Source organism: Neomonachus schauinslandi, chromosome 10 (assembly GCF_002201575.2).
Source record: "Neomonachus schauinslandi chromosome 10, ASM220157v2, whole genome shotgun sequence".
NCBI lineage: Eukaryota > Metazoa > Chordata > Mammalia > Carnivora > Phocidae > Neomonachus > Neomonachus schauinslandi.
In genome coordinates this window covers 62322372-62349598 of record NC_058412.1, presented here as the reverse complement: position 1 = coordinate 62349598, position 27227 = coordinate 62322372, and the positions used below count along the sequence as shown (strand labels likewise).

The following is a 27227-nucleotide window of genomic DNA, read 5'->3' as shown; positions in this document are numbered from 1 at the left end:
ACATACTGCATAATATATAAATATATAATTGTGTGTATATATATATAAATATATACACATACATTGACTTTAAAAACAATGTTTGCCAATTTTAAATATAGAATTAAAATGCATGATAACAATAACACAACAGGTAGATAAGTGAATACATTGAGTTTTAGATCCTCCCATTATAAGAAAATTGGTAAAAGTAAAAATGTGTATTTTGCTATACATATGTTGAAATCTCCAAGGTAATTCTAAAAGAGTAATAAAAGAAAACATAACTTAAATCTTGATTAATCCAAATGAAGGCAAATGAAAGCAGATAAAGAGAAAAAAACACAAAATGCGTAAGACAAACAGAAAACATATAGCAAGATGTCAGTGAAAATGGCAGTAAATATATTGAGTGATGTCACTGAAAATGGCAATCAGAAGTTCCTAAAAGTCTCCATTCTATAACAGTCACAAGAACAATGACCCAAAAAACATCCGGGAAAAAAAAAAGCAATTATGTGAGGTGATAGATATGTTAATGAGTTTATGTGACTCCTTCCACAATGTACATGTAAATCAAATCATCACATTGTACACGTTAAAAATATTACAATCTTATTTGTCAATTATACCTCAATAAAACTAAAATAACGTTCATGTTCAGTAAAATTATGGTAAAATCTTACTTCATACATAAAAATGTTCTTTTTCAAAATTTTATTATTTTACTTTGTAGATCAGTTTGTTAATGATGATATCTCTTTAATTCATACCCACAATAAGGATCAGGTATCAATTATAATCAAGTAAGTTCTAATTATAATGAAACGCTGACTAAAAACAGGTAAAAAATAAATTGCTAAAACTGCAAATAAACTGCAATGTGTAAAAAGAAAAAATAAAAAGACATTTCTGAAACATTTTAAAATAGACATACTTATCCCAACCAAGAGTTCCTATCTCTTCAATGAGGCTTGCGTAGAACTGGGGAGGAGGAGGTGGTGCATACAACTCTTGTTTATTCTTTAAAGCAACCTCCTGTTTAAAAGAAAAAAAAAACTGAATCTGCTGTGGATTGCTAGACAGTAAATTGTTACTATCTGATTACAAAACAACTTCATAATCTCCTTTGTGCCTCACTAAAGTGTCCAGTATCCTTATAGAAATTCCAGCTGAATCATTCCCCTTCTCATACAAAGACAGAAAAAAGTTAAAAGACAGCATTGAAGATTATGTGAAAATGTCAATTTTCACATTTAAAAACTTCAGATTTTAATATTTTCCTAGACTATTATGCCTATCAGAGATGACAAGAGTTTAAAAATACCCTCAAGGCGTCACTATTTTTCTATTCCTGTGGATATAACTTTGATATAAAGAAATATGCACCTTTAAGAAAAGCCTGAACTCTTTAAGTACATTGTTTAGACAGATATATTTGTATACAGTTATGAATCACACCCTTACAAACAAAAACCCTTTATTACCACAGTAAATAACCACCTGCTACTTTCTTTCACTGACTTACATTCTTTATTACTCTCAGACCAGGTTAAGTGTTTTTCCATCTATGCGGAATCATCATCTTCAAGATGGTTTATGTATCCCACTCCCCCCCCCCAAAAAAAACTAACTTTTTTTTTTCTTGCAAGCAATACAAACATTACTAGAATTGCTGAGGCTGAATATTAGCAATTACTTCAAAGGTGCTAACCTAGACAAAAATCTTATTTGGAAAGTAAAAATAAATGTATCTGCAAATTACACAGATGTTCATATGATCTAAAAAATAAGAAATAAAAAAGTCAGATACAGTAAATAAAACCAGATGAGAACAAGTATAAAAATTATAAATGTTTCTGTTAACTATAACCCTAATAAAAAGGTATAATTCTTTTTTGTTTAAGTATATATTTAATCTATTAGTCCTTACCCTTTGTTTTTAAACAAGGATAGGACACTATTAAATTGAGATAATACTAGAAAGATTTTACAAAACAGTATTTCAAAATCAGGACTATTAACTGAAACTACTTTCTAAATCTGCTTTAGGATAAAAACAACAACAAAACTGTGAAAGCAGGTTTGTAAAACCCAAAATGTCAATTTGGATTTAATTAGAAGGTAAGCTCCTAGAAGACAGGAGTGTACTGCTTTTTTAATAAACTAAATACCTAATGTTATCTATAAATTGCCTGATAGTCCATACAAAATTTTTACTATTAAGATTATCCTGTTACTAAAAAAAACAAGTCCGTATAGTTCCTATACTTACATATAAAACAGCTTCAGCAATTCTTTTGAAATTTTTTTTAATCCAGAAATATTAAATACTGCTATCCACATACATGGATGGTAAATTTGGATAATAAAAATGTATTTTAATCCAAGGTTTAGGACATTCATAAACTCTACCTTCTACCTTAGGTCAGACAAGTTACTCCTATTCCAGAACCATAATAGGAAAAAGGGCAAAGGCAGAGAATCAAAGCATTCTTTGTGGAGAAGAGGCAAGGTACGTATTAGAAAGATCACAGGCTTTACAAAGGTTTTAAATCCTAACTTTACCATTTCCTAGTTTTAAGGCCTTAGCTACACAGCCACTAAGCCCTAAAATAGAAAAAAAAAAAAAAAAAAAACCTAACCACATCAGAGTTCTTTTAACAGGTAATTGTGGGGCACCTGGGTGGCTCAGTTTGTTAAGCATCTGACTCTTGATTTCAGCTAAGGTCATGATCTCAGGGTCCTGGGATCAAGCCTCAAATCAGACTCTGCACTCAGCTCAGAACCTGCTTGGATTCTCTCTCTCCCTCTCCCTGCTTGCATGCACGTGTGCTCTCTCTCAAATAAGTCTTTAAAAATAAATAAAATACAGGTAATTGTTCATTTATTAAATATATACTGAACTCCTACTATATGCCTAGTTATTACTAGGAAACTCGGTCAATAACTACTGATTTCATTTGGACATCATCCTTAATACTGTCATTGGTAATTACATTATAGGAAACCCTATTACTGACAACACAGCCCAACAAATAAACTAATAAAATTCTTACTTTTTTTAGGTATACTGTTCATAAATGTGCAATAGTTATCACCAATTCTGTCAATTTCTTTAGAAAGCTAAAATATAGCATGTCATTTTATTCAGAAATGCAGCAACAAATGTACTAAATAGAATACTGTTAGAGATCAATGTCAATATTTTATCTTAAACTAATGAGTGTTTCTTCAAAATTAAATGACCAATAGATCTGTTCTTAAAACCTCATAAAGTAAGCCAGTAATAAGAGTTTAATGGGACACAGTATATATAGTTTTATTTGTATATACTTTTATTTGTATAGCTTACGAAAAGTATGATAAAAAGAAAACTTTTTTTTTTTAAATTTTATTTATTTGACAGAGAGAGAGAGTGAGAGAGCACAAGCAGGGGGAGCAGGAGAGGGAGAGGGAGAGGGAGAAGCAGGCTCCCCGCTGAGCAGGGAGGCCGATGTGGGATTCAATCCCAGGACCAGGAGATCATGACTTGAGCCAAAGACAGATGCTTAACTGACTGACCCACCCAGGTGCCCCAACAAAAAACTTTTTCAAACTTTTTTACAATGTGAAAGGTAAACCAAAATATGCTTTACTTCTTCACCTTACCTTTTTTAAGCTTATCATGAAATCTGGCCTTTAGGAAATTCATAATCAATTTTGGTAATTCTTATTAGTTAGGGTTTACAGATTTGTAAGTCAAAATTCAAACTTTAGAAATTGACTTTAAACTCTTTCTTCTGATCCCAAACATTTTACCAAAGCCCTATCTCAGAGGGTTGTTATGAGGATTAAAAAAAAAAAAAGGACTCAGAACAACTTGAGCAACTAAGCTCTTAGTATGTGGCAGCTGCTGTCAACAATAAAAAACTCAAAAAGAATTAAAAAAATAAACTGTTTTCAATTGTTAGTAGCAATATATTGGTACTGTAATTTTGTAAAACAAATATAAAAGAGATAGAGGAAAAGCATAAGTAAAACATAACAAGTAAAACATAATAAAAAATAATTGTTAATATTAGAAACCAAGATTTTCAGAGTAAAATATAAGCATTAAAATAAAATTTTAAATGTTATAATGCCAAATTTGAATTGGAAATATCAATATGAACTCATAATGAATTATTCTCTTTCTAAACAGTATTTTTTCCTAGCTCTGTCCACTGAAAAGGCCTACCAGTAATAGCAACACTCCAGTTTCTAGATCTGTGGGCATCAAAACACTGTTTCCTACAAAGAAACCATGGCTCTTTGGAGAAGTAACTGATTATAGTTCTGAAAAAAGGATGAGTACATTAAACTGGGGTAACTGGTGTCAGAAAGCAAAGTCTGGGCGGTGTTAAAAGAACCAAGGAGCCAGGATGAAGGGGCATACACTGACCAAAAATGATACAATTTATGCATCAAAAGGTATAGTGATTACAATGATTAAAGTCAATATAAAAACTCATGAGTTCATAATGATACTAAAAAAAAAATCATTATTTCCCTTTGACAGTTGCTAGGCACTACCTCATTACTCTAAAAACTGATTTTTATAAAAAAAAAAAAAAAAAAAAAAAAAAAAAAAAGGAAAAGAAACAAGCAATGAACCTATTTCTCCAGCGTGAGCTATACCTCAAATTAACCAAATAACTGATGAAGGGAGGTCCTTTCTACAGAAGACCTCCAGATAATAAATGTAGATGATGGAATTTTTAAAAGTCACCATTTGCAACCCCTAATGAAACAGTGGATGTAGGCAATGATTATCACTGGATGCTAAAATCATTAGGTGATTAGTTGGTAAGAAACTTTATATTTGATGGATCTAAACCAACTGATCAATCTTAACTCTACTAAGAGAGGAACTATCAAATACCATGTGCCTCCTCATGCAATGTAAGTACATAGCACAAAGTATTCTTACCAGAACAAATGAGACTAGATCACAAAAAAGGTAGAATATGTTAGAAAATACTATGAATATCTAATAAACCAAATCCAGAATGCAAGAAATGTTATAGGACACATAATCTAGTTAATTTAACTTGTAGATTCAAAAAAAAAAGGAGTAGGGGAAAGACGAAGCACTGCTAGAAATTAAAAGACTTAGGAGACATATCAACATGCAATGTGTGGACTTTGTTTGCATACAGACACAAACAAGCAGCTATAAGAAATTACCACGAAGTTTGTTGGGGTTATAACAGCATATTTAAAAACAAAACATAACAAAAAAACACTTAGCTGTTAGAAGTATACACCAATATGTTCATGGAGGGATGGATACATTGTTCAGGATTTCCTTAAAAATACTCTAGTCCCAGGGCACCTGGGTGGCTCAGTCGGATCAGTGTCCAACTCTTGGTTTTGGTTCAGGTCATGATTTCAGGGTCCTGGGATTGAGCCCTGCAGCTAGCTCCGCACTCAGCAGGAATCCACTTGAGGATTCTCTCTCTCTCTCTGCCTCTCCCAGCCCTACTTTGCACGCACACACTCTCTCTCTCTCAAACAAATAAATCTAAGAATACTCTAGTCCCTTCTCCTTTAGGAGTAGGGGAAGAAAAATGGCAAAACACTGAAGTTAGGTCATGGGTACATGGGTATTCACTATACAGTCTTCCCTCTTCTGTTTATGTTGAAAATTTGCATAATAAAAAATTTCTTAAATAATACAGTCTATAAACTAAAAACTCAAGTATTTTATGCATAACTGATTAACTGAATAATCAATTACTATACATAACTGTATGTATGTAATGAAGCCTAACACGTTCTTTAGAAATCTGCAGCTATATACAAAATTATTTATATACTATATTAGATCTTTAAGTGTAGCTACCTATTCTCTCCATACATGTTGAATTCTGACAAACCAGGAGTACATTTTACATCACCACCTGTCCAAGACTAGCGTCAAGTGTACTCAGTTTGACACAATCAATCTGGTTCCTCTAACAGTTCTGTTCCTCATGTAATTAAAAAAAAAAAAGCATCATCCACATTTACACACACAGTAAAATAAAACATTAAGTGACTGGGAGTTAAGTTTTAAATTCCAATCATGTTAGTTTTTACAGGAATTTTAAAAAAATCAGGACTTATACAATATGGTATTAGAAAACAAATTCTTACCAAAATCATCTTCAACTCCATCATAAAGCTCATTAGATCAGGAGAGTGCTGCATTCTCTAGATCAAAACATTTCTAATTAATTTCATTTGTACAATGAATATTCCATACACTGAAACTGAAATAAAATACAGGTCCATGTGAACATGAAAAAAATATCATATATATCTACATCTTACAAGTTTAAGAACTAAAGTACTTGTCACCATCCCTACTGTACCTACCAATTTCATTTTGAAAGAGTAATTAAAGCCCTAAAATCTATTTTGGTGAGCTATACCAAATTGTACTTAAAAATCTCTTAAAATCTCACACACTCCTTTGTTCCTTCAGCACTGACAACTGATCAAGTTTAGCAAATCTACCAAACCACATCATTATTTAAAAAAAAAAAAAAAAGGTGGTATGGGGTGGAGGGGAAAGAACATAAAATATAAAAATCAGGCAAATCTATGCAATTAAAAAATCTAATTAGAGTGATGAATTATTAATCAATACCGTATTTTCATTTTTCCCCTTGACCTTAAAAACTACATACAATTGTTAATTTTGTCTTTTCACAACTAACCCATATTAATTCAAAAGGAGTCAATCTTTAAACTAAAAACACTGTAATAAAAAGGCAAAAAGGAAATAACTTCTAAAGATGAATATTTAAGAGTTATAATTCCATTTCCTAGAAATCTTTGATTCCTAAAATAACTACAGAATAAATAGGAAAGCAAAGAAAATTCTCAAGTGTAACATTTTTTATTAGATGAAACTCCACATCACTTCTCTGCTTGAAATCAAAATACTGTATTTTTGTTACTTTTTGTGATACCTGCACTACCACCAGAGTTCTGAACAAAGCCAATCTGTGAATTTGTTCCCTCTTTTAGAGGAGAAAAATAATAATTTAAAGATATTTCAACAATGCATGAGACATATGAATCACATCTTAACATAGCTTTGGATGGGCAAGTCTGTAAAACAAATCTTTGACTTTCCCATCTTCTATACAGTATTTTCCCCTTTAGCTTACTAGTATATCAGATTTTTGTGAACTACACCCTAGGGGCTAAATCCAGCCCAATACCAGTTTCTATAAATAAAGCTGTATTGAAATGCAGCCACACCCACTCATTTACCTCTTTATGGTTGCTTTGGTTCTACCAGTGAAGTAGTTGTGACAGAGATTTTAGGGGCCATCAAAGCCTGAAAAATTGACTAGTTGCCTATTCACAGAAAAAGACTGCTGATTCCCCTGACCCATATTTACTAAAGTTAAAATCGATACAAGGAAAGAATAGCAATATTAGAATAAACCAAAGACAAACTAACTCTGGGTTCTATATGACCAACTGGAGGGCAGGAAAGAGATTAATAACTAATTGGGACTTTTTCTAGGAACCCTCTTGGTGAACTGGTAGAGAAAAACAGTTACAGATATTATACTTAGTCTTTATTAACAAGTTTTTTCCAGGCTATTTAAATATCTCAATAGATTCATTTCTTAAACTCTAGTATACAATATAAATAGTCACACTGGATGAGGAGGAGGCAGTGGAGAGAAAACAGAGAAATAATTTAAACATCCCCCTAAAAATCTGCAGTAATTATGCTGCCAGCAATGACAGCCTACATTCTACAAATCAAATAGTTTATCTCCTATATTTCTTTGTGGTTCAGTAATGCTTTATGTGAGTGACTGTCATTGTCAGTTATCATAGATAATAACCTGCTTTTAAGATAGAAAAAATATAGGAAACCGGGAAAAACATACAAATGAATAAAGCATCAAAAGAAATGCATTTCTACTTACATTTATTTTTCTACAAGAGGCATTGCATTATTTTTGGTTTCTTTAGTAACAGTGATTTTTTTTTTTAAGTTTTCCTAATTTTTAAAGGAATTTTCAGGTAGAAGAACCTAAACTTTAAGAATAACTACATTGAAGCTGAGGGTAAAATGGGTGGTGATCAATAATACAAACTTTCAGGGGCACCTGGGTGGTTCATTCGGTTAAGCAGTTAAGCGTTTGCCTTCGGCTCAGGTCATGATCTCGGGGTCCTGGATCAAGCCCCACATCGGGCTCCCTGCTGAGCAGGGAGTCTGCTTCTCCCTCTCCCCATCCTCTCTCTCTCAAATACATAAAATCTTTCAAAATAATAAAAATACAAACTTCCAGTTATAAAAAAAAGATTAATCCTGCCTGTTATCTCACCTGTGCTGTATTTACATCTATGTTCATTAACTACATATAGATGATCCTAAGCGATCTCCACCACATCTCTTCTGTTACTAATCTAAAACTACATTCCCATTTTTGCCACAGATACTCTACAACTCCTAAATGGGTCCTGGATTTCTTCTTACTACCACTATTCAGCCTCAGCAAAAAAAAAAAAAATCGCTCAAAAGTGATGGATATGGATAAGGGTGAATACATTTGAAGACCCTAAAGTCTCCAGGATGGAAATCAGTTTCAGAACAAATGCTGCCCAGAAATGTGCTGAGGATTCCAAGACAGAAAACATTTTATATAATGCGTGGATCCTTAAAATATTTAAGAGAGATGAAACCTATAAAATTCAGCAACTATTAAACCAGTCTGTTACAACATTCTGCAAGTAGTCCTCTAAAAAAGAGTTAATTTAGTAATTTCTTATCCTTGCTTAAAACAAACCTTTTAAAGGACTTACCTGTTGTACTATTTGATGGTATCCATTAAGTATTGCTCTCAGTTGCCAACTACATAATAATCTAAAATTTTAATGGAACAAAATGGTTTGTTCATTGTTCGGAATTAAAAGGAAAAAACTTATTTGTATGCTAACACAAACATGCACGTACAAAGAAAAGAATGACATAAATATAATTCTGACAAGTTAATAAAATTTTTACCACTGATACTGTTGAAAAGTCTTGTCTTCAAACTGTCAGTACTAATTTTATTTCAAAATATAAATAACTGCAATCAGTAAATGACATGCAAACAGTAAATCTTTTTTTTTTTTTTTTTTTTTAACATATCCAAAGCAGAATTTTCTACTGAACTAGATTCTTCTCTAGGGTAGGTTAAATAAACCAACAGTTTTGATCATAATATACAGAACTTGTATTTGAGAAAGCATATCTAGCACTATAATCTCCAAATTCAAGATTAATGTAAAAGATACTTTTAATTGTGTAAGTAGTAGTTAGTGTTCATCTATCCACTGGCTCACCTCAGCTGTGCTCTCAATATTGCTTAAGTAAGTATAACTCTTCTAAGAATTGCTTTTCCCTACCTGGAAGTAGGAAGCCCCTCTGATTCCCCAATTACAGCCCTTTCAGACCACCATGACTCTCTTCCATTTTTGCTATGCTACCCCCATTTCCACCCCTATTTTCTCTCTTAATGGCAAAGTAGTTCATTTAACTGCCCGTGGGAAAACTCCCTCTCCAAATGTACTTTCCATCCCTTACCACCAACCTGGTCATATCAATTCATTAATCATCCCTTTATTGTGATATTCTTATTTTCTGCCAGTTTTTTCAACAGAATATATTAACTTGCTCAAGCAAATCTCAAAAAAAACAAGATCATTATAACTCTTCCTTGACTGCATACCCTTCTCTACCACTCCTTTTCTTCAAAATAGTTGATCCTTGAACAACAGTGGTTGAACTGCACAGATCCACTTACACACAGATTATGTATCTTTATTGAAATACAGTACTGCAAATGTGTTTCCTCCTATGATTTTCTTAATACATTTTCTCTAGCTTGCTTTAAGAATAGTCTATAAGGGCGCCTGGGTGGCTCAGTTGGTTAAACAACTGCCTTCGGCTCAGGTCATGATCCTGGAGTCCCTGGATCGAGTCCCGCATCGGGCTCCCTGCTCGGCAGGGAGTCTGCTTCTCCCTCTGACCCTCCCCCCTCTCATGTGCTCTCTCTCTCTCTCATTCTCTCTGGCTCAAATAAATAAATAAAATCTTTAAAAAAAAAAAAGAATAGTCTATAATACAACATACAGCATGCAAGTGTTAAACAGTTTGTTCATGTTATCAGTAAGGCTTCTGGTCAATAGCACGCTATTAAATTTTTGCAGTCAAAAGTTACATGCAAATTTTCAAGTGCATGAAGGGTCAGTGCCCTTGACCCCTAGGCTCTTCAAGGGTCAATTGTAGTTTATACTGTTTACTTTTCCTTTCTACTCACCCACTCCAAAACCCAATACAACCTGGCTTCTGCCAATACATGAAACCTAATTTAACCTGATCCCTCTGCAATACTCAGCACTAGGAACCATTTCCTCATTAAGCCTCTATTTGGTTTCAGCAACAACTGTCCAGACTTTCCTCTTACTTCTTTGGTCAGTCCTTAGTCTTCCAAGTTCCTCTTTATCAGTTCTTTACATGTTGGTATACTCTCAAGTCCTGTAAATGTTGGCTTTGTCTTTTCACCCCACACTTGCAGACACTGGAAAGTATCCATACTCATACTCACAGCCCAAAATCCCATGCCTACTGTGATTCCATGTCTCACACTTGAGTTCCACACCAATACATTAAACATCTTCTCTTGATATTTCAAACCTAGTATGTCTTAAAATGGTGGCTCTCCTACTTCTCCACTGTGACCTGTTCTCTAGCTTAGTGATCTGAGCCAGGAACTTACTTTTAATCAGTCACAAAATCCTGTCAATTCTACTAATAAATGTCTCTGGATTCTTCCTCCACTCTTTTCTGAGATGCTTAAGAGCAGAAAAGAATTTCTAGGTGCTACTTTATTTCCAGTCTCATCTCTTGACATTCCTTAATGGGTTATCTGTACCAACAGATATCTTACACAATTGCTACTTATGTAAGCTTTAAAAGGAAAAATAAATTAGAAAATTCATGTGTTACCTTTGGAAAGTACTTCAGCACAATGGAAAACTTACAAATGTACACTGATTTGGAAAAACTGGAAATGTTTGTGGTTGACTAATAAGCACTTTAGGCAAAACTCTTAATGGTTAGAATAAGCTTTTACCAAATTAGCTGACTGCACATCCCACCAAGATGCATGTATATAACAAAACACTACATCACCTTGCATTCTTCATTTGTAAATCTTCAGGCAACACTATTCTAAGGTGAAAATCACGTCCCTGTGGAAAATATTGAAAAAGTTCACTCAAATTTTCATCTTGCACAATGTTAAGAAAAAGTTAAACAAAATCACATAGAAAAGGAAATGTTTTCCTTTATTTTCTAAAAGGTATCAACTTTATCCAAGTCTTTACATTTGTTAAAATATATGCAATAGAATATTGCATTTGAAGGAAAATAATGTAAAAATGTCAGAAACTTTGTAATCACTGGGAAACCAAAACAAAGACTTCATTTTTTAAAGAGAATCAATTCACAGAACACAAGAAATATTAAGAAACTATTAGTGCAAACATAAATTTAAATATTTCTTACAAAGTAAACTTGTGAAAAAAAAATTATTTTAATAGCTCTGACTATGGAAGAAAAAAATTAGCATAAAATAAGAATATATAATACATCACAGACTTCATATTTTCAATTTCCTCATTTTAATAAAATGAAAAATATATTTAGTTCCATAATCTGAACACAGACATGAAAGAAATATTTTCAAAAAACAGAATATTTAATTCTCCCACATTCATGGGCCTTTAATAAATAAAATTACTAATACTTATTTAAATTTAAATATTTACTAGCTATACATTTGAATATACCAAATTTTACTCAAGAGTCCTTCTAAGGAAAGAACTGTTCTCTGAGAAATACATTCAGTTTCACTTTATTGAGAAAGTAAATGGGTAAGCAGCTTAAACTTTATATCTTAAATAGGATAATACACATGATCTGAGCAAAGATAAACAGAAAAAGACAAACAGAAATATAATCTTTTACTCCAACAATATAAAATGAAAAAGAGTAATAAAATTCTCGAAAAATAATCACCATGAGAATTTTAGCACAGGCTCCCTCAAAGCAGATTCAAAACTAAAGGAACACAATTAAATGTACCCCATAACCTTTACTTTCATGATAATATTACAGTTCTGACTTTCATTACATTTAAATGTCCTTTAAAAAAATGAAACAAAATGTACTACTGACCTTTTCAAAAGGTCAAGTAACAATAATTCACTATTTCATTAAAGCACTAGAAGGTATTATGTAGTAACTTTAACCTAACTTTATAGACATCCCACACATAGGTGTAAGAACAATCTGGAATTCAGAATTTACATGAAAAATAGTATAACTACTCTACTGATCTGTTACCTGAAAGGATAAAATTCCAAAGACCCTTATTTGCAAAATCCAGCCATTTTAAAAGGTCAAATGCTATGTTACATGCCATAATATTTTTCGGATTCAAGAAAATGTCCAAAATTAGCTTTTTTAATTAAAGCATATAAAAAATGTTAATTGCTCTCAAGAAGCAAGTCTTCCAGGTTGTACGGAACAAAGTACTGACAGTTGCCTAAGTCTGACTCTCTCCATACATCCTCCCAAATAGATCAATATTAAGAACATCTAAAACAGGGGGCGCCTGGGTGGCTCAGTCGTTGAGCATCTGCCTTCGGCTCAGGTTATGATACCGGGATTCTGGGATCGAGTCCCACATCGGGCTCCCTGATCGGCGGGAAGCCTGCTTCTCCCTCTCCCACTCCCCCTGCTTATGTTCCCTCTCTCACTGTGTCTCTCTCTGTCAAATAAACAAATAAAATCTTAAAAAAAAAAAAAAGAACATCTAAAACAGGAGTGGCTCAGTTGGTTAAGCATCCAACTCTTGGTTTGAGCTCAGGTCATTATCTCAGGGTCATGAGATCAAGCCCCACGTTGGGCTCCATGCTCAGCACAGAGTCTGCTTGAGATTCTCTCCTCTCTCTTCCCCTCCCCCTACTCTCTCTAAAATAAGTCTTAAAAAAAACTAAAACCACAAAATACCCATGTCTCCAGCAAAATCAGAAAATAGAGAACACTATAAACTTCAAACTACCTGTAGGAAGAAAAACATAAACCACTTTCCAGTGGTTTTCACTCTCGGGCTCCCATACCAAGTCCTTTTAAAGAACTATGGGTTTCAGGAAAAAAAGTGCATGGAAGAGAGAAGAGGGGACTGAACTACGTGTTAAGATAATAATAAAGAGTTTGGTAGGTCAGAGCACTGACTACAGTGAGGGGGCTTAATATAAACACAAAGCTCAAGAAGCTCACCTTGATAAAGAAATACACAAGTAGAAGCGGATAAAAAGGCAGGTAGAGAAATCCTTTGGAAACTGGGTGTTAGGAGGAAAAAGTAAGAGTGGGAAACTGAGGATCTTATATAGCAATATAAAAACACTCAACTCCTCCCTCAGCACTACTTAAAAAATTATCCATTAAACTGCACTTTGCTTTATCTACAGAAGAAAGTATTCTTAAACTAGGAATTTTATAAACTACTGCCAACAACCAAATTCACAAAGATACTGTTTTCATCAATGCCAAGCTACTATGAGTCAAAATCAGAATAAAAGAAAACATTTCAAGTGATGATGATGCCCCATGCAAACAAAAAAAACACAAGGCATAAACAAATTACAATACTGAATTATATTATCATTAGTAAGCATTTGTACCCAGACTCAGAAATTTAAAAAAACTATGAACAGAAATTATAAGGAAAAAAAATTTAGTTCAGAAAAAAGAATATTAGAATAGAAAAATAAATAAGTGCTCAAGGAAGAAGAGTCAAATAAAAATTTCAAAAGAGGCAGTGTGCCTGGATAGCTCAGGTGGTAGAGCACGTGCCTCTTGATCTCAGAGCTGTGAGTTCGAGCCCAAGTTGGGGGTAGACAATATTTAAAATAAAATGGTTAAAAGTGGCAAATATCATGTGTACTTTACCCCAATAAAATTTTTTAAGATTTATTTTAGAGAGAGAAAGAGGGAGGGACAGAAGGAGAGAGAGAAAGTCCTAAGCAGATTCTGTGCTAAGTGCAGAACCCAATGCAGGGCTTGATCCCATGACCCTGAAATCATGACCTGAGCCAAAACCAAGAGTTGGACACTTAACAGACCGTGACAGCCAGATGCCACCCCCAATAAAAGATTTTTTTAAATTTCATAAGGGCAAAGAAAAAGCTAGAAAATTACCAAATAAGGGGAAAAAAAAAAAACCATCAGAGAAAAGCAGTTGAAGTAAAAACAGGTAAAGAAAATCCAATAAACAAAGAATTGGAAACCTTGAAATGGAAAACAAAATAGAAGAATATTTTAAATTATAATCTAAGAATACTTTCTGGAAATTTACATAATGAAAAGAACAACTGAACACATGAGAAATGAGTCCCAACGATCCACTCTGAAATGTATCTTAATATGCAGACTTTAAAGTCCATAGCTTATGAGACCAAATAATATATGGGAAATAGACTAAAAGTAGCATCACACTTCTCAAAGCAAGATTTTAAAAAAACAACAACAGAATAGAACTTTTAAGAAACAGGATTTCTGCTTCTAGCTCTGATGGAATAACAGTGGCAGAATTTACCTTCCCATATTAACTAAAAACTGGACAAAATATATGAAACAATGATGTTCAGACATCAAATAGGCAGCAAAAAACAGAGACTACTGAAAGAAGGGAAACAAATGAGAAAATCTTTATAATTATCCTGTCTTACTACCTGGAGAATTTTCAGGCTTCAGAGCAAGGATGGAGAACGAAATGGAGCCTGACAATTCTCCCTGATCTGAGAAAAGAGGGTAAGCTGGGGAGGCAAAGACATGTATAATTCACATGTACAGTATCAAAAAGGGAAGACCATATAAGAAGAAAAGACAACTATACAGAGAATAAACCTAGACAATATCAGTGTATTGCTGCAAGAGTCATCAGCTAAGTATGATTGCTGCATGTACGTGAGAAAACCACCCAAAGCCGGGAATCATGAGAACAGAACGTGCAAAACAATCTCAAAGCTCACACAAGGCTGGGAGTAGTCAAGTTTCCTCTCAGCAAGAATAGAAAACCTTGTACTATAAAAGTTATCATTAAAGAGAATACTCAGAGTGCCTAGCTGGCTCAGTTGGTTAAGCATCTGCCTTCAGCTAGGGTCATAATCCCAAGGTTCTGGGATTGAGCCCCGCATCTGGCTCCCTGATCAGTGGGGAGCCTGTTTCTCTCTCTCCCTCTGCTGCTCCCCCTGCTTGTGCGTTCACGCTCTCTGTCAAATAAATGAATAAAATCTTTAAAAAAAAAAAAATACTCTGAAGAATACTGCCTAAGTGGTAGAACTAAATTAATCTAGGCTAAAATCTGTTTTGACTCTGCCTAACAAAACTTAGAAGCAAACTATGAAAAGCTTAAACTGTTTCCAAATAATTTAACTACAGCTTAGAATAAATCAAGAATATTTAAGAGAATAAAATTATCTAGCACACAATAGTTGGAATGCACAGTGTCTGGCATCCAATCAAAATATGCCAGGCATGCAAAAAAACAGGAAAATAAGATTCATAATGAAGAGAAAAAAAAAAAAAATCAAGAGAAATACAAAAATGGCAGATGATAGAACTACTTAAAAAAATTTCAACAATGATAACTACATACGTTCAAGAAGGTAGAGAAAACCATGAGTATGCTAAATAGAACAGACCCAAATCAAAAAGATGAAAAATACGTCTGAGATACTATACAGTATTAACAGCAGTTAAGTCTTGCAAAAGAAGATATTAGGGTACCTGAAGGCACAGAACATTCAAAATAAAACAGAGAAAGACACTCAAACAATGAAAAAGAACAGAACCATTAGTGAATTATGGAACAATTTTAAAATGGCCTAATATACATGTATTTTGAGTCCCCAAAACAAAGGAAGGAGAAGGAACAAAAAAAAATTGAAGAAATAGGGCGCCTGGGTGGCTCAGTTGGTTAAGCGACTGCCTTCGGCTCAGGTCATGATCCTGGAGTCCTGGGATCGAGTCCCGCATCGGGCTCCCTGCTCGGCAGGGAGTCTGCTTCTCCCTCTGACCCTCCTCCCTCTCATGCTCTCTGTATCTCATTCTCTCTGTCTCAAATAAATAAATAAAATCTTTAAAAAAAAAAAAAAATTGAAGAAATAATGGCTGAAGTTTTTCCCAAATTAAATGAAAATATATACTCACAAATCCAAAATGCTCCACAAACCCTATGGAGGAAAATCATGAAGAAAATTACAGCAAGGTACATCATAATCTAATTGACAAAAAACAATGAGAAAAAGAAAAATCTTAAAAGCTGTCAAAGAAAAACAACACAACACTTACAGAGGAACAAAAATAAACAGTAGACACTTCTCATAGGAAATAATGCAAGAGAATTAAGCAACATCTGTAAAGCACTAAAAGGAGGGAAAAAGCAATCTAGAGTTTTATACCTAGTAAAAGTATCTTTCAAAAGGCCAAACAATATGTCAGACATAAAACCACTGAAAAAATTTATCAGTACAAGACATGCACTACCAGAAATGTTAAAGGAATAACCTGAGGAAGAAAGTAAATGAAACTAAAGAGCAATGTGGCTATACAACAAAAAGTACCAGAAACAGTAAATATACAGGTAAATATGAAAGACTTTTCTTATTTTCTAAAATGTCTTTAAAAGGTTAATTGTGCCAAAACTGGACAATCTGGATACTCGATTACAACCCAAAGTATAAGATAAATATCTATGAGTCCATACTGATATAAATGACTGATTTAATAAATGAGGGAGTTAAGGAATAAACCTAACCAAAGAAGTGAAAGACCCATATTCTGAAAACTATGTAATAATGAAAGAAATTGAAGATGAGACAACAAAAAAAAAAAAAAAAAAAAAGAAAAGACATTCCATCCTCAAGGACTGGAAAAACAGACATTGTTAAAATGTCTATATATAGAATATACAATGGGAAAAAAGACCAACTCTTCAACAAATGGTATTGGGAAAACTGGACAGCTACATTCAAAAAGAACAAAATTGGACCACTTTCATACACCACACACAAAAATAAACTCAAAATGGATTAAAGACCTAAATGTGAAATGAAACCATTAAAATCCTAGAAGAGAACAAAGGCAGTAATTTCTCTGACATCACCCATAGCAACATTTTTCTAAATAGGTCTCCTGAGGCAAGGTAAACAAAAGCAAAAATAGACTACTGGGACTACATCAAAATAAAGACTGCACAGCTAAGGAAGCAAACAACAAAACTAAAAGGCAATCTACTAAATGGGAGAAGATAGTTATTTGCAAATGACATACCTAATAAAGGGTTCATTCCAAAACATAAAAAGAACTTATACAACTGAACACACACCAAAAAAACCCCCAAATAATCCAATTTAAAAATGGGCAGAAGACATGAACAGACATTTCTCCAAGACATACAGATGACTAAAAGACATGAAAAGATAGATGCTCAACATCACTAATCATCAGGGAAACACAAACCAAAACTACAATGAGATTATCGCTTCACACCTGTCAGAGTGGCTATAATCAACAACACAAGAAACAACGAGTTTTGGCGAGGATGTGGAGAAAAAGGAACACTCTTGCACTGTGGGTGGAAATGCACACTGGTACAACCCCATTCTGGAAAACACTATGTAGGTTCCTCAGAAAGTTAAAAATAGAACTACCCTAAGATCCAGTAATCACACTACTAGGTATATACCTAAAAATTACAAAAAAACTAATTCAAAGGGATACATGCACCCCTATGTTTATTATAGCATTATTTACAATAGCCAAATTTCAGAAGCAGCCCAAGTGCCCACTGATGAATGGATAAAAAAGATGTGGTACATATATACAATGGAATATTACCCAGCCATAAAAAAAGAATGAAATCTTGGCATTTGCAGCAACCTGGCTGGAACTAGTGAGTACAATGCTAAGTGAATTAAGTCAGTCAAGAAAGACAAATACCAATGATTTCACTCATATGTGTAATTTAAGAAATCAAAACAAATGAGCGAAGAAAAAAAATGGAGATGAACCAAGAAACAAACCCTTAACTACAGATAACAAAATGATGGTTACCAGAGGGGAAGTGGTGGGGGGAGGAGGGATGGGTGAAATAGGTGATGGGGATTAAAGAGTACATTTATCATGATGAGAACTGAGTAATGTATAGAATTGCTGAATCACTATATTGTACACCTGAAACTAATAAAACATTGTATATTATCCATATTGGAATTAAATTTAAAAACTTAAATAAATAAGGGAGTTAAATTAACCTTCCTAACAGAAGAATTCCAGATAAATTAGATACTCTACTTTAAAAGAGGGGGAGCATAACCCCTCACTCCTTAAGTTGGAGCAACTCATAGAGATTTCCTTCCAAAGAGTAAGTATGGAAAGGGGAGAAGAGTTAACTCTGCAGTAGAGAAATCTGACAAACACTACTTTAGCTAAGGTCAATATCAACAATAGTTTGCTCCCTTTATATCATGTGATGAAATGATACTTAAAGTCTGTAATGTAGGGATAGAAAACCCAGAAATAAACCCACTCTAAAACTGTCCTTAAAAAATAAAAGTCTCTTAATAAAGGAAGATAATTGTTTAAAAGAAAATAAAAGTGTAATGGGAGGGTTACAAGATAAATAGAAATAAAATATATGACAACAATAGCACAAAAGCCAGGGGATGGGAAATGGTATATTTTAAGATTCTTATACTATAAGTGGTATACTTGAACGTAGATTGTGGTAAATTAGAGTTGCATATTGTAAACCATAGAAAAAACACCAAGACAAAAGTGATATAGCTGATAAACCAATATTGCATATAAAATATAATCCTACTATTACTTATGTAAATCATGACAAGTTTAAGATGTATGTTAAGAACCCTAAAGCAACTTATTAAGGGGGGGAAATAGCTAATAAACTGATAGAGGAGAAAAAATGCAATTATACTACATAATGTATAATGAAAATGCAGAAAAATAGGAAAAAGATAAAAAAACAAACAAACAAATAGGACAAATAGAAAACAAGCAGCAAGATATTAGCTTTAAACCCAACAATATCAATCATCACATTAAATGTAAATGTTCTAAACACCTCCAAGAAAAAAGCAGTGATTGTTAGATTAGATAAAAAAGCAAGGTCCAGAGGAAATCCCCTTTAAATATAAAGACACAAATAGGTATAAAATAAAGAATGGAAAAATGATTAAGCCATGCCAACACTAATCAAAAAAAAAAAAAAGTTAGAATCACTATACTAATATCAGAAAATAGAGATTCTAGGACAAAGATTACCAGAGAAAAAGGGTCATCTCACAGTCATTTAAAAAGGAAAAAAAAAAATCAGTTCAAGAGTGCTCAACAATCCTAAAAGTTTATGTACCTAATAAAAGAACTTCAAAATATATGAAGCAAAAACTGACAGAAATGAAAGTAGAAATTGAACAATAATTATAGTTAGAGATTTTCAATACCTCCTTTCACTAATAAAACAAGTAGACAGAAAATCAGTGAGCATATAAAAAACTCAAATAGTGCCTTTTGGCTCCCTGAGCAGCGCCATGGCTGTTGGCAAGAACAAGCGCCTTACAAAAGGCGGCAAAAAGGGAGCCAAGAAGAAAGTGGTTGATACATTTTCTAAGAAAGATTGGTATGATGTGAAAGCACCAGCTATGTTCAATATAAGAAATATTGGAAAAACATTAATCACAAGAACTCAAGGAACCAAAATAGCATCTGATGGCCTCAAGGGTCGTGTTTTTGAAGTGAGCCTTGCTGATCTGCAGAATGATGAAGGTGCATTTAGAAAATTCAAGCTAATTACTGAGGATGTTCAGGGCAAAAACTGCCTGACTAATTTCCATGACATGGATCTTACCCGTGACAAAATGTGCTCCGTGGTCAAAAAAATGGCAGACCATGATTGAAGCTCATGTTGATGTCAAGACTACCGATGGTTATTTGCTTCGTCTATTTTGTGTTGGTTTTACTAAAAAATGTAATAATCAGATTTGGAAGACCTCTTATGCTCAGCGCCAACAGGTCTGTCAAATTTGGAAAAAGATGATGGATATCATGACCCGAGAGGTGCAAACAAATGACTTGAAAGAAGTGGTCAATAAATTGATTCCAGACAGCATCGGAAAAGATATAGAAAAGGCTTGTCAGTGTATTTATCCACTCCATGATGTCTTCGTTAGAAAAGTAAAAACACTGAAGAAGCCCAAGTTTGAATTGGGAAAGCTCATGGAGCTTCATGGTTAAGGTAGTAGTCCTGAAAAAGCTACTGGGGATGAGACCGGTGCTAAAGTTGAACGACCTGATGGATATGAGACACCAGTCCAAGAATCTGTTTAAAAGTCAGACATTTAATGGTGACAAATAAAAAATATTTGTGATGTTTAAAAAAAAAAAAAAAACACCTCAAATAACATTATGACCCAACCTGACCTGACATAGAACAATCACCCAATAGCAGCAGAATGCACTTTCTTTTCAAATACAGTTGTAACATTTACCAAGATAGGCCCTATTCTATGCCATAAAATAAGTCCCAATATATTTAAAAGAATTTAAATCATACAAATTATGTTATAACCAATATGAAACTAAATTATCAATCAGTATCAAAAAGATATCCAGAAAATCCTAAAATATTTAGAAAGATATATTGTTGTTCTAAATAACCCATGGGTCAAAAAAGAAATTAACAAGTATTCTGAACTGAAAAAAAAAAAATGAAAATATAACATACCAAAATATGTGATACAGCCAAATAGTGTCTGAAGAAAAATTTACAGCACTATAAAACAAGTTCTCATTATCAATGAGCTAACCTTCCACCTGAAGAAACTAGGAAACTTAATATCAGAAAACAAAGAAATACATACACACACACACACAAAGCAAAGAAAGACACAGAAAAATAAGAAAAATCAATAAAATCAAAAGTAGGTTCTCTGAAGAGATCAATAAAATGTATAAGCCTCTATCCAGTTGCAACAGGAAAAAGACACAAAACGCCATCAGGAATGGGGACAAGAGGTATCTATAAAATATGTCCATAATTTCTTTGATATTTCTACCTTTAAGAGTTGGTGCCTCATTTCTCTCCTTTTGAATATGGACTAGATTTGAGGCTTGCTATAAAAAGCAGAATAAAGCAGAAGTAAATACGTGTAACTTCAGAGACTAGTACCTTTTCTCCAAAGGTATTGTGCAGCTTTATCTCTGTTGTATCACTCAGGGGAAGCTAGTTGCCATGTTGTGAGGACGCTATGGAGGTCTATGTAGTAAGGAACTGAGGCCTCCAAGTCAAGAGAAGTAGAAAACAGAGGGCTCCAGCCAATAGCCATGTGAATGAGCTATTCTGGAAGCAACTCTTTCCGCTCTAGTCAAGCCTTTAGAGAACTGACATAAAGGCTAACATCTTCATTACAAGATCATGAGAAACACTGATCCAGAACCATCCACCTAAGTAGTTTCCAAACTCCTGATCCATAGCAAAGGTGAGATAATAAATGTTTGTTGTTCTAAGCCACGAAGATTTGGAATAGGTAGTTATGCAGCAAAAGATAACTAATATAGGGAACATCATTACAGATCCTAAATACATTCATTAAAAGGATAAGGGAATATCATGAAGTAACATTTAAGCCAATAAATTCAAAATCTAGATGAACAAATTCCTTGAAGGAAACAAACTGCCAAGCTCACTCAAAAGAAAAGGAATTGAGAAACCAAATTGAGAAAATATCTTCTTTAAATCACAGGGATCATTCTCTCTCTCTCTCTCTCTCTCTCTCACTCACACACACACAAAGAATCAGTAAGTTTCACAGACTATAATATTTAGAAACAATATTATCTAATCACAAAACTAGAAATAACAAAATTAATAATCAGAAAAATACTTTCATGGGGTACCTGGGTGGCTCAGATGGTTAAGTGTATGCCTTCGGCTCAGGTCATGAACTCCAGGTTCTGGGATCGAGCCCTACGTCAGGCTCCCAGCTCAGCGGGGAGTCTGCTTCTCCCTCTCCCTCTGCCTCTCCCCCTGCTTGTGCTCTGTCTGTCTCTCTCTCTCTCTAATGAATAAATTCTTAATTAAAAAAAAAATATTTTCATGAGAAAAATTTTTAAATCTTCTATTAACTCCTGGGTGCAAGGGATCTACAAAGTAAAATTATGTAAGTATTAAAAAATGATTGATAAAACACTACATGTCAGCATATACAGCGTACTTCAAAAAAAGTGGTAAGGGGAAAATGCAGAGCCTTAAAAACTTGTATCAAAAAAAATGTGCTCTCACAACCAAATCTGGGACAATTTAAGCATCAAAATAAATAAGTAATGATTACAATCCATTAAATTATTTTTAAAACCTATGATTCCCTTCTGATACAAATAAGTGGGGAAAAAGAGAAGGTTAATCCTTATAATAAAATGACAGTAAATAAAGAAGAAATAATGGAGTTAGAAAAATCATCGTTTGGCAACACCACAGTACTAAGTGGGTCAATCAACATGCTAAAACTGGTGTGTGTACCTGAAAGTTTGATGCCTCAGAGAAGCTCTCTCAAAGTACTTATGAATTACAAAAGGAAAATCTGGCACATGCCATCTTAAAGAGGTGATGAGAGGTAACATCATCAATGAGAACCACTGACTTCATGTGCCCTATAAAGGGCACAACATTCTTTCTGTGTCAACTCTGCCGAAATTATATAACCTGAATTTAATGATGAGGAAGTATCAGTCAAACCAAAACTGAAGGACATTCTTCTTAACATCCAAACCATATTCTTAAAAAATGTCAAGTTCATAAAAAGCAAAGAGCCTAAGGAACTATTCCATATTAAAGAGCCAGGACAACTAAATGCAATGTGATACCTTACAACTAAATGCAATGTGGTATCTTATCTTACATCAGATGACAGGAGCCTGGAAAGGGGTACAACTGTTAATGGCAACATTAACAAAATTTGAAATTGGCCTCCAGATAATGGCATTATATCATGATTAAATTTCCTGATTTAGATAACTGTACTGTGGATATAAAGGAGTGTGTCCTTGTTCTCATGACATACATGCTGAAGTATTTAAGAAGAGGCACTATGCCTGCAACCTAATCTCAAAACTGTTCAGAAAAATAATGTATATATACCCACCTACATATATACACACAGAATAAAATCAAATGGGGCAAATGTAAAATGGTGAATCTGGGTAATCTTCATACATATTTGCTATTTTCTGTAAGTTTGAAATTATATACAAGACAAACACTTTTCAAGAAAATCCGTTCCATCAAACAAAACAATGTTAAATAATGTGTTTAGGTTAAGAAATCAGAATTGTAGCTACAGCAAGGGTCACAAGAACATTTCATCTAATCTCAATTCTGATGTTTACACGTTTTCTAAGAGGCTTTAGCAGACAGACAAATATAAGACAAAGTACTTTACTTAAAATGCCTAAAATTAGGTATAACATGGCTCCTGATAAAAATGTAACTTAATAGCTCTTTAATTTTTCTAAACACTATCTGAAAATGAATCATGTTTTCAACTAGATAATTCAAGACTGTTACTTCCAATTCGGGAAAGAAAAAGTGGATTACCTTTACTCCAGAAATAATAATGAGATTTAGCCTCTACTTTCTGTAATGGTCACAATGAATTTAAAGAAAAATGAATAAATCCATATGTACCCTCTATAACCTTTCCTTATTCACAGTGCATTCTGATTAGTTCTACACTTAATATTCTGAGGGATGGGTAAAAGTTTCATTTAGCAAGTAAATTTGATAATTCACTCAGTATTTTTTAAGATTTTATTTGACGGAGAGAGACAGCGAGAGAGGGAACACAAGCAGGGGGAGTGCAAGAGGGGGAAATGCTTTCCACCGAGCAGGGAGCCTGATGCAGGGCTCAATCCCAGGACGCCGGGATCATGACATGGGCCAAAGACAGACGCTTAACGACTGAGCCACCCAGGTGCCCCTTCATTCAGTATTTCTGAGAGATTACTATAGATTTTGAGTAAACTTCAAAACATATGGTAATTCCTAGGATATGGCCCCTATCCTCAAAAAGTAGTGTGCTGATGGAGTAGAGGGTGAAACAGGTAAAGTTTGTGCTTTTGTAGGCACAAACTCCCAGTCATAAAATAAATTATAGGGACGTAAAGTAGCACATGTCAACTATAGTTAATACTGTAATGCATATCTGAAAGCTGCTAAGAGACTTATCTTAAAAATTCTCATCCTAAGAAGGGTGCCTGGGTGGCTCAGTCAATTAGGCGGTGTACGCTAGATTTTGGCTCAGGTCAGGATCTCAGGGCTCTGGGATCAGGCTCTAGTCCCGCTTGGCACTCAGCAGGAAGTTTGCTTGAGGATTCATTCTCTCCTCTCCGCTCCGCTCCTCCCTGCGCTTCCGCACATGTACCCACGTGCTCGCTCTCAAATAAATCTTAAAAAAAAAAAAAAAGTTCTCATCATAAGAAAAATTCTATAACTACCTATGGTGAATTCAATGAACAACTAAATTTACTGTGATCCTTTCACGATATATACATACGTAAATCATGTTTTACACCCGAAACTAATGTTGCATGTCAGTTATACTTAAAAAAAAAAAAAAAAAGAGGCATGAAACAGACTTCTCTTCAAAGTTAAATTAAGTATCAAGTTTTCAAATATCCAATACTCAAACACTTAAATATTTCTGAAAGTTGAAACCATTCTCTTAATCACTATAATTAAGAGTTAAATTTTACCTCCATCCCACTCTTTTAATGCTGACAGTGTTTTGATGAGGATTGCTGAATGGAGTGAGTGTTAATCAAGGTACGGTGGAGCAATGCAATTATTCATTTTCCTTTTAGAAAATAAAAATAATTCTGGGAATAGAAATTTTTACTCATCACCATATTTTTTCCAAATTATCTGGTTAATTACTAAATTTTAAATTTATTATGACAAAATTGCATAATTTGTGTTTCTATATAACTGAGTTCAAATAATTGAAAATGTGCATGTCTATTAAAAGATTCATACATATATTTCCAGAAAATACAGTTCTGTTTCAATGTTAAGTTGTTTAAAAATGACCACTTTGTTTCTTTCCTCTTCCGAAATTTCTCTGTACTTCACGTAGCAAATCAAATCCTCAGGTTAGTCAGCCACGTGTTACATTTTATAGCTAAAAAGGTACTGCTGGTAATCTAACCTATTCACGACCCGTAACAAAGTTGCAAGTGGTTGAGTGTAGTTTCACTAGTTTTTCCTCAAGCAGAATCTGTTCATTTTAAAAGACGAAAGAAAGAAAGAGAAAGAGAGAAAGAGAGAGAGAAAGAGAGAAAGAAAGAAAAAGAAAGAAAGAAAAAGAATGAATTGTGCTGGTGAGGGAGGTGGCACGATGTTGAGTATAAAGGTCTGGGAGCAAAAATCTATACTCAAAATTCTAACCTAAGGTATCTTGGTGCAACGTAGACAGAGGAGCAAAATGCAGGAGTGAAATCTGATAGCCTCGCTTTCAGGGACTCTGGCGATCATGGACGAGTAACTTAACCTGTCCAATTTCCCACGCCCTGATCTACTTAACTATGAAGACTGAGAACGATTTCTTTTAATTCTGCCTCAAAGGGCGGAGGATTAGTGAGATAACGTGCTTGGAAAGCGCTTTGTAAACTTCAAACCGGTACACGTGTGTTACTATGTGTAATAAACTCCACCAGAGAAGCCGCCTGGACTCAGGAAAGGTAATTAATTGTGCTGTCAAGATTCCGTACAAAATATCGCTACTGGATGTGTTCAGGTACACACGACTTAATTGAGAGCCAAAAGGAGGTTTTCCTCCAAAATATATTTTTACAGGAAAAACGAATATAATTTGCACGGATTCCCTGGTGAACGGCCGGCCACCAATCTTCGTAGGGCTTTGGGGAGGGGGGATGTTAGAAACAAGGTAAAAATTTGCAAAACAAAAAAAACAGTTAAAGGTGGGACAGACGCTGAAGCAAAAGGGAAGTCAAACTAGGAAGCGGGCGGGAGGGGGCGTGGCCCTCCGCCCCGCCCCCCGCTCCCGTCCCGCGCTGGGCTCCTCTCGCTGAGTCCCTGCTGCGACCCTGGCCCAGGCTCGCGCGCGGTAGCGAGTGACGGGTTGCGAACAACCGCAACCGTCTAAGTCCTCAAACCTCTAGTCTCCGAGGAGCCGTTACGCGCCTCCCCTCTCAATGCCCACACGGTTAAGGGCCCCTAACCGCTCCCGTAACTGACTTCCAGGGGCGGAATTGCGCCGCGAGAGGGAGGCCCTCCTAGCAATCGAGCAACAAGCGGGCGGGTACCTGAGCCGAAATGAATCCTTCGTACACGGTTTTCGCCCGGTTCTGAGGCAGAAGCAGCGGGCACTGGCGCAACAGGCTCACTTCCATCTCCGCCATGGTTCGCCGTCTGTGGAGCCGCAGGGGGTTTATCCGCAGGCCAGGCCCCGCACATGCGCAGTCCCGCCTGCACCCGGGCCTCCGAGGGGCGGAAACCTGGCCTTTGGCGGGAAAAAGCCTCGAAGACGCGGGGGAGTGAAATTAAGGTCTGGTGCTAATCCGGCACCTGGACTCAGGCCCAGCCAGAGTAGATGTGGCTCGGCAGGAGGCAGCATTGGAGTGAAGATTGTTCTCAGGTTCATAGATCTACCTGAACAAGATCATTCCAGCTTTGATTGTCCCAAGAACCCTTTTGGTAATTTTGTTTGATTTTATTGAAAGGCTGCTACAATTTTTGTGCAGTTGCATTTCTTCCCGCATAAAATGGGACTGCTGCAAGTTTGAGATTGCATTTCTTACAGCATAAGATGGATTGTGGAGTCTGGGTGTTGTAGTATCTCTTTTACCCTGACCCTGCCTCAACTCCCCTCTTCACTGTAATCAGTCTGTCTCCTCCTGTTGGCCTATTCTACAGGATCTCCTGTATGCCTCAGCATACAGAATAATACATTATTCTGTATATTATACAGAATATATTATTATATAATATACTGTAATCCATTCAATATATGCAACATAATCCTATGTTTTACCAAGTTTAGTCAGATACTATTGTATT

General features: G+C 34.8%; 1 protein-coding gene and 1 pseudogene across 2 annotated transcripts in view; one reads left to right on the top strand and one right to left on the bottom strand.

Moving 5' to 3' along the window:
• The window catches only part of FANCL (FA complementation group L), an 89748-nt gene extending 63179 nt beyond the window's left edge, over positions 1-26569 (bottom strand). For both annotated transcript variants that reach the window (XM_021701303.2, XM_021701304.2), the window contains exons 1-5: positions 26474-26569; positions 11198-11256; positions 8821-8881; positions 6139-6195; positions 917-1017 (exon numbers count right to left, since the gene is read on the bottom strand). In XM_021701303.2, coding sequence (XP_021556978.1) covers positions 917-1017; positions 6139-6195; positions 8821-8881; positions 11198-11256; positions 26474-26569 — 374 coding nt within the window. The remainder of the gene's footprint in view (positions 1-916; positions 1018-6138; positions 6196-8820; positions 8882-11197; positions 11257-26473) is intronic.
• LOC110590492 lies at positions 19687-20482 on the top strand (annotated as a pseudogene).
• Positions 26570-27227: the final 658 nt, after the last annotated feature.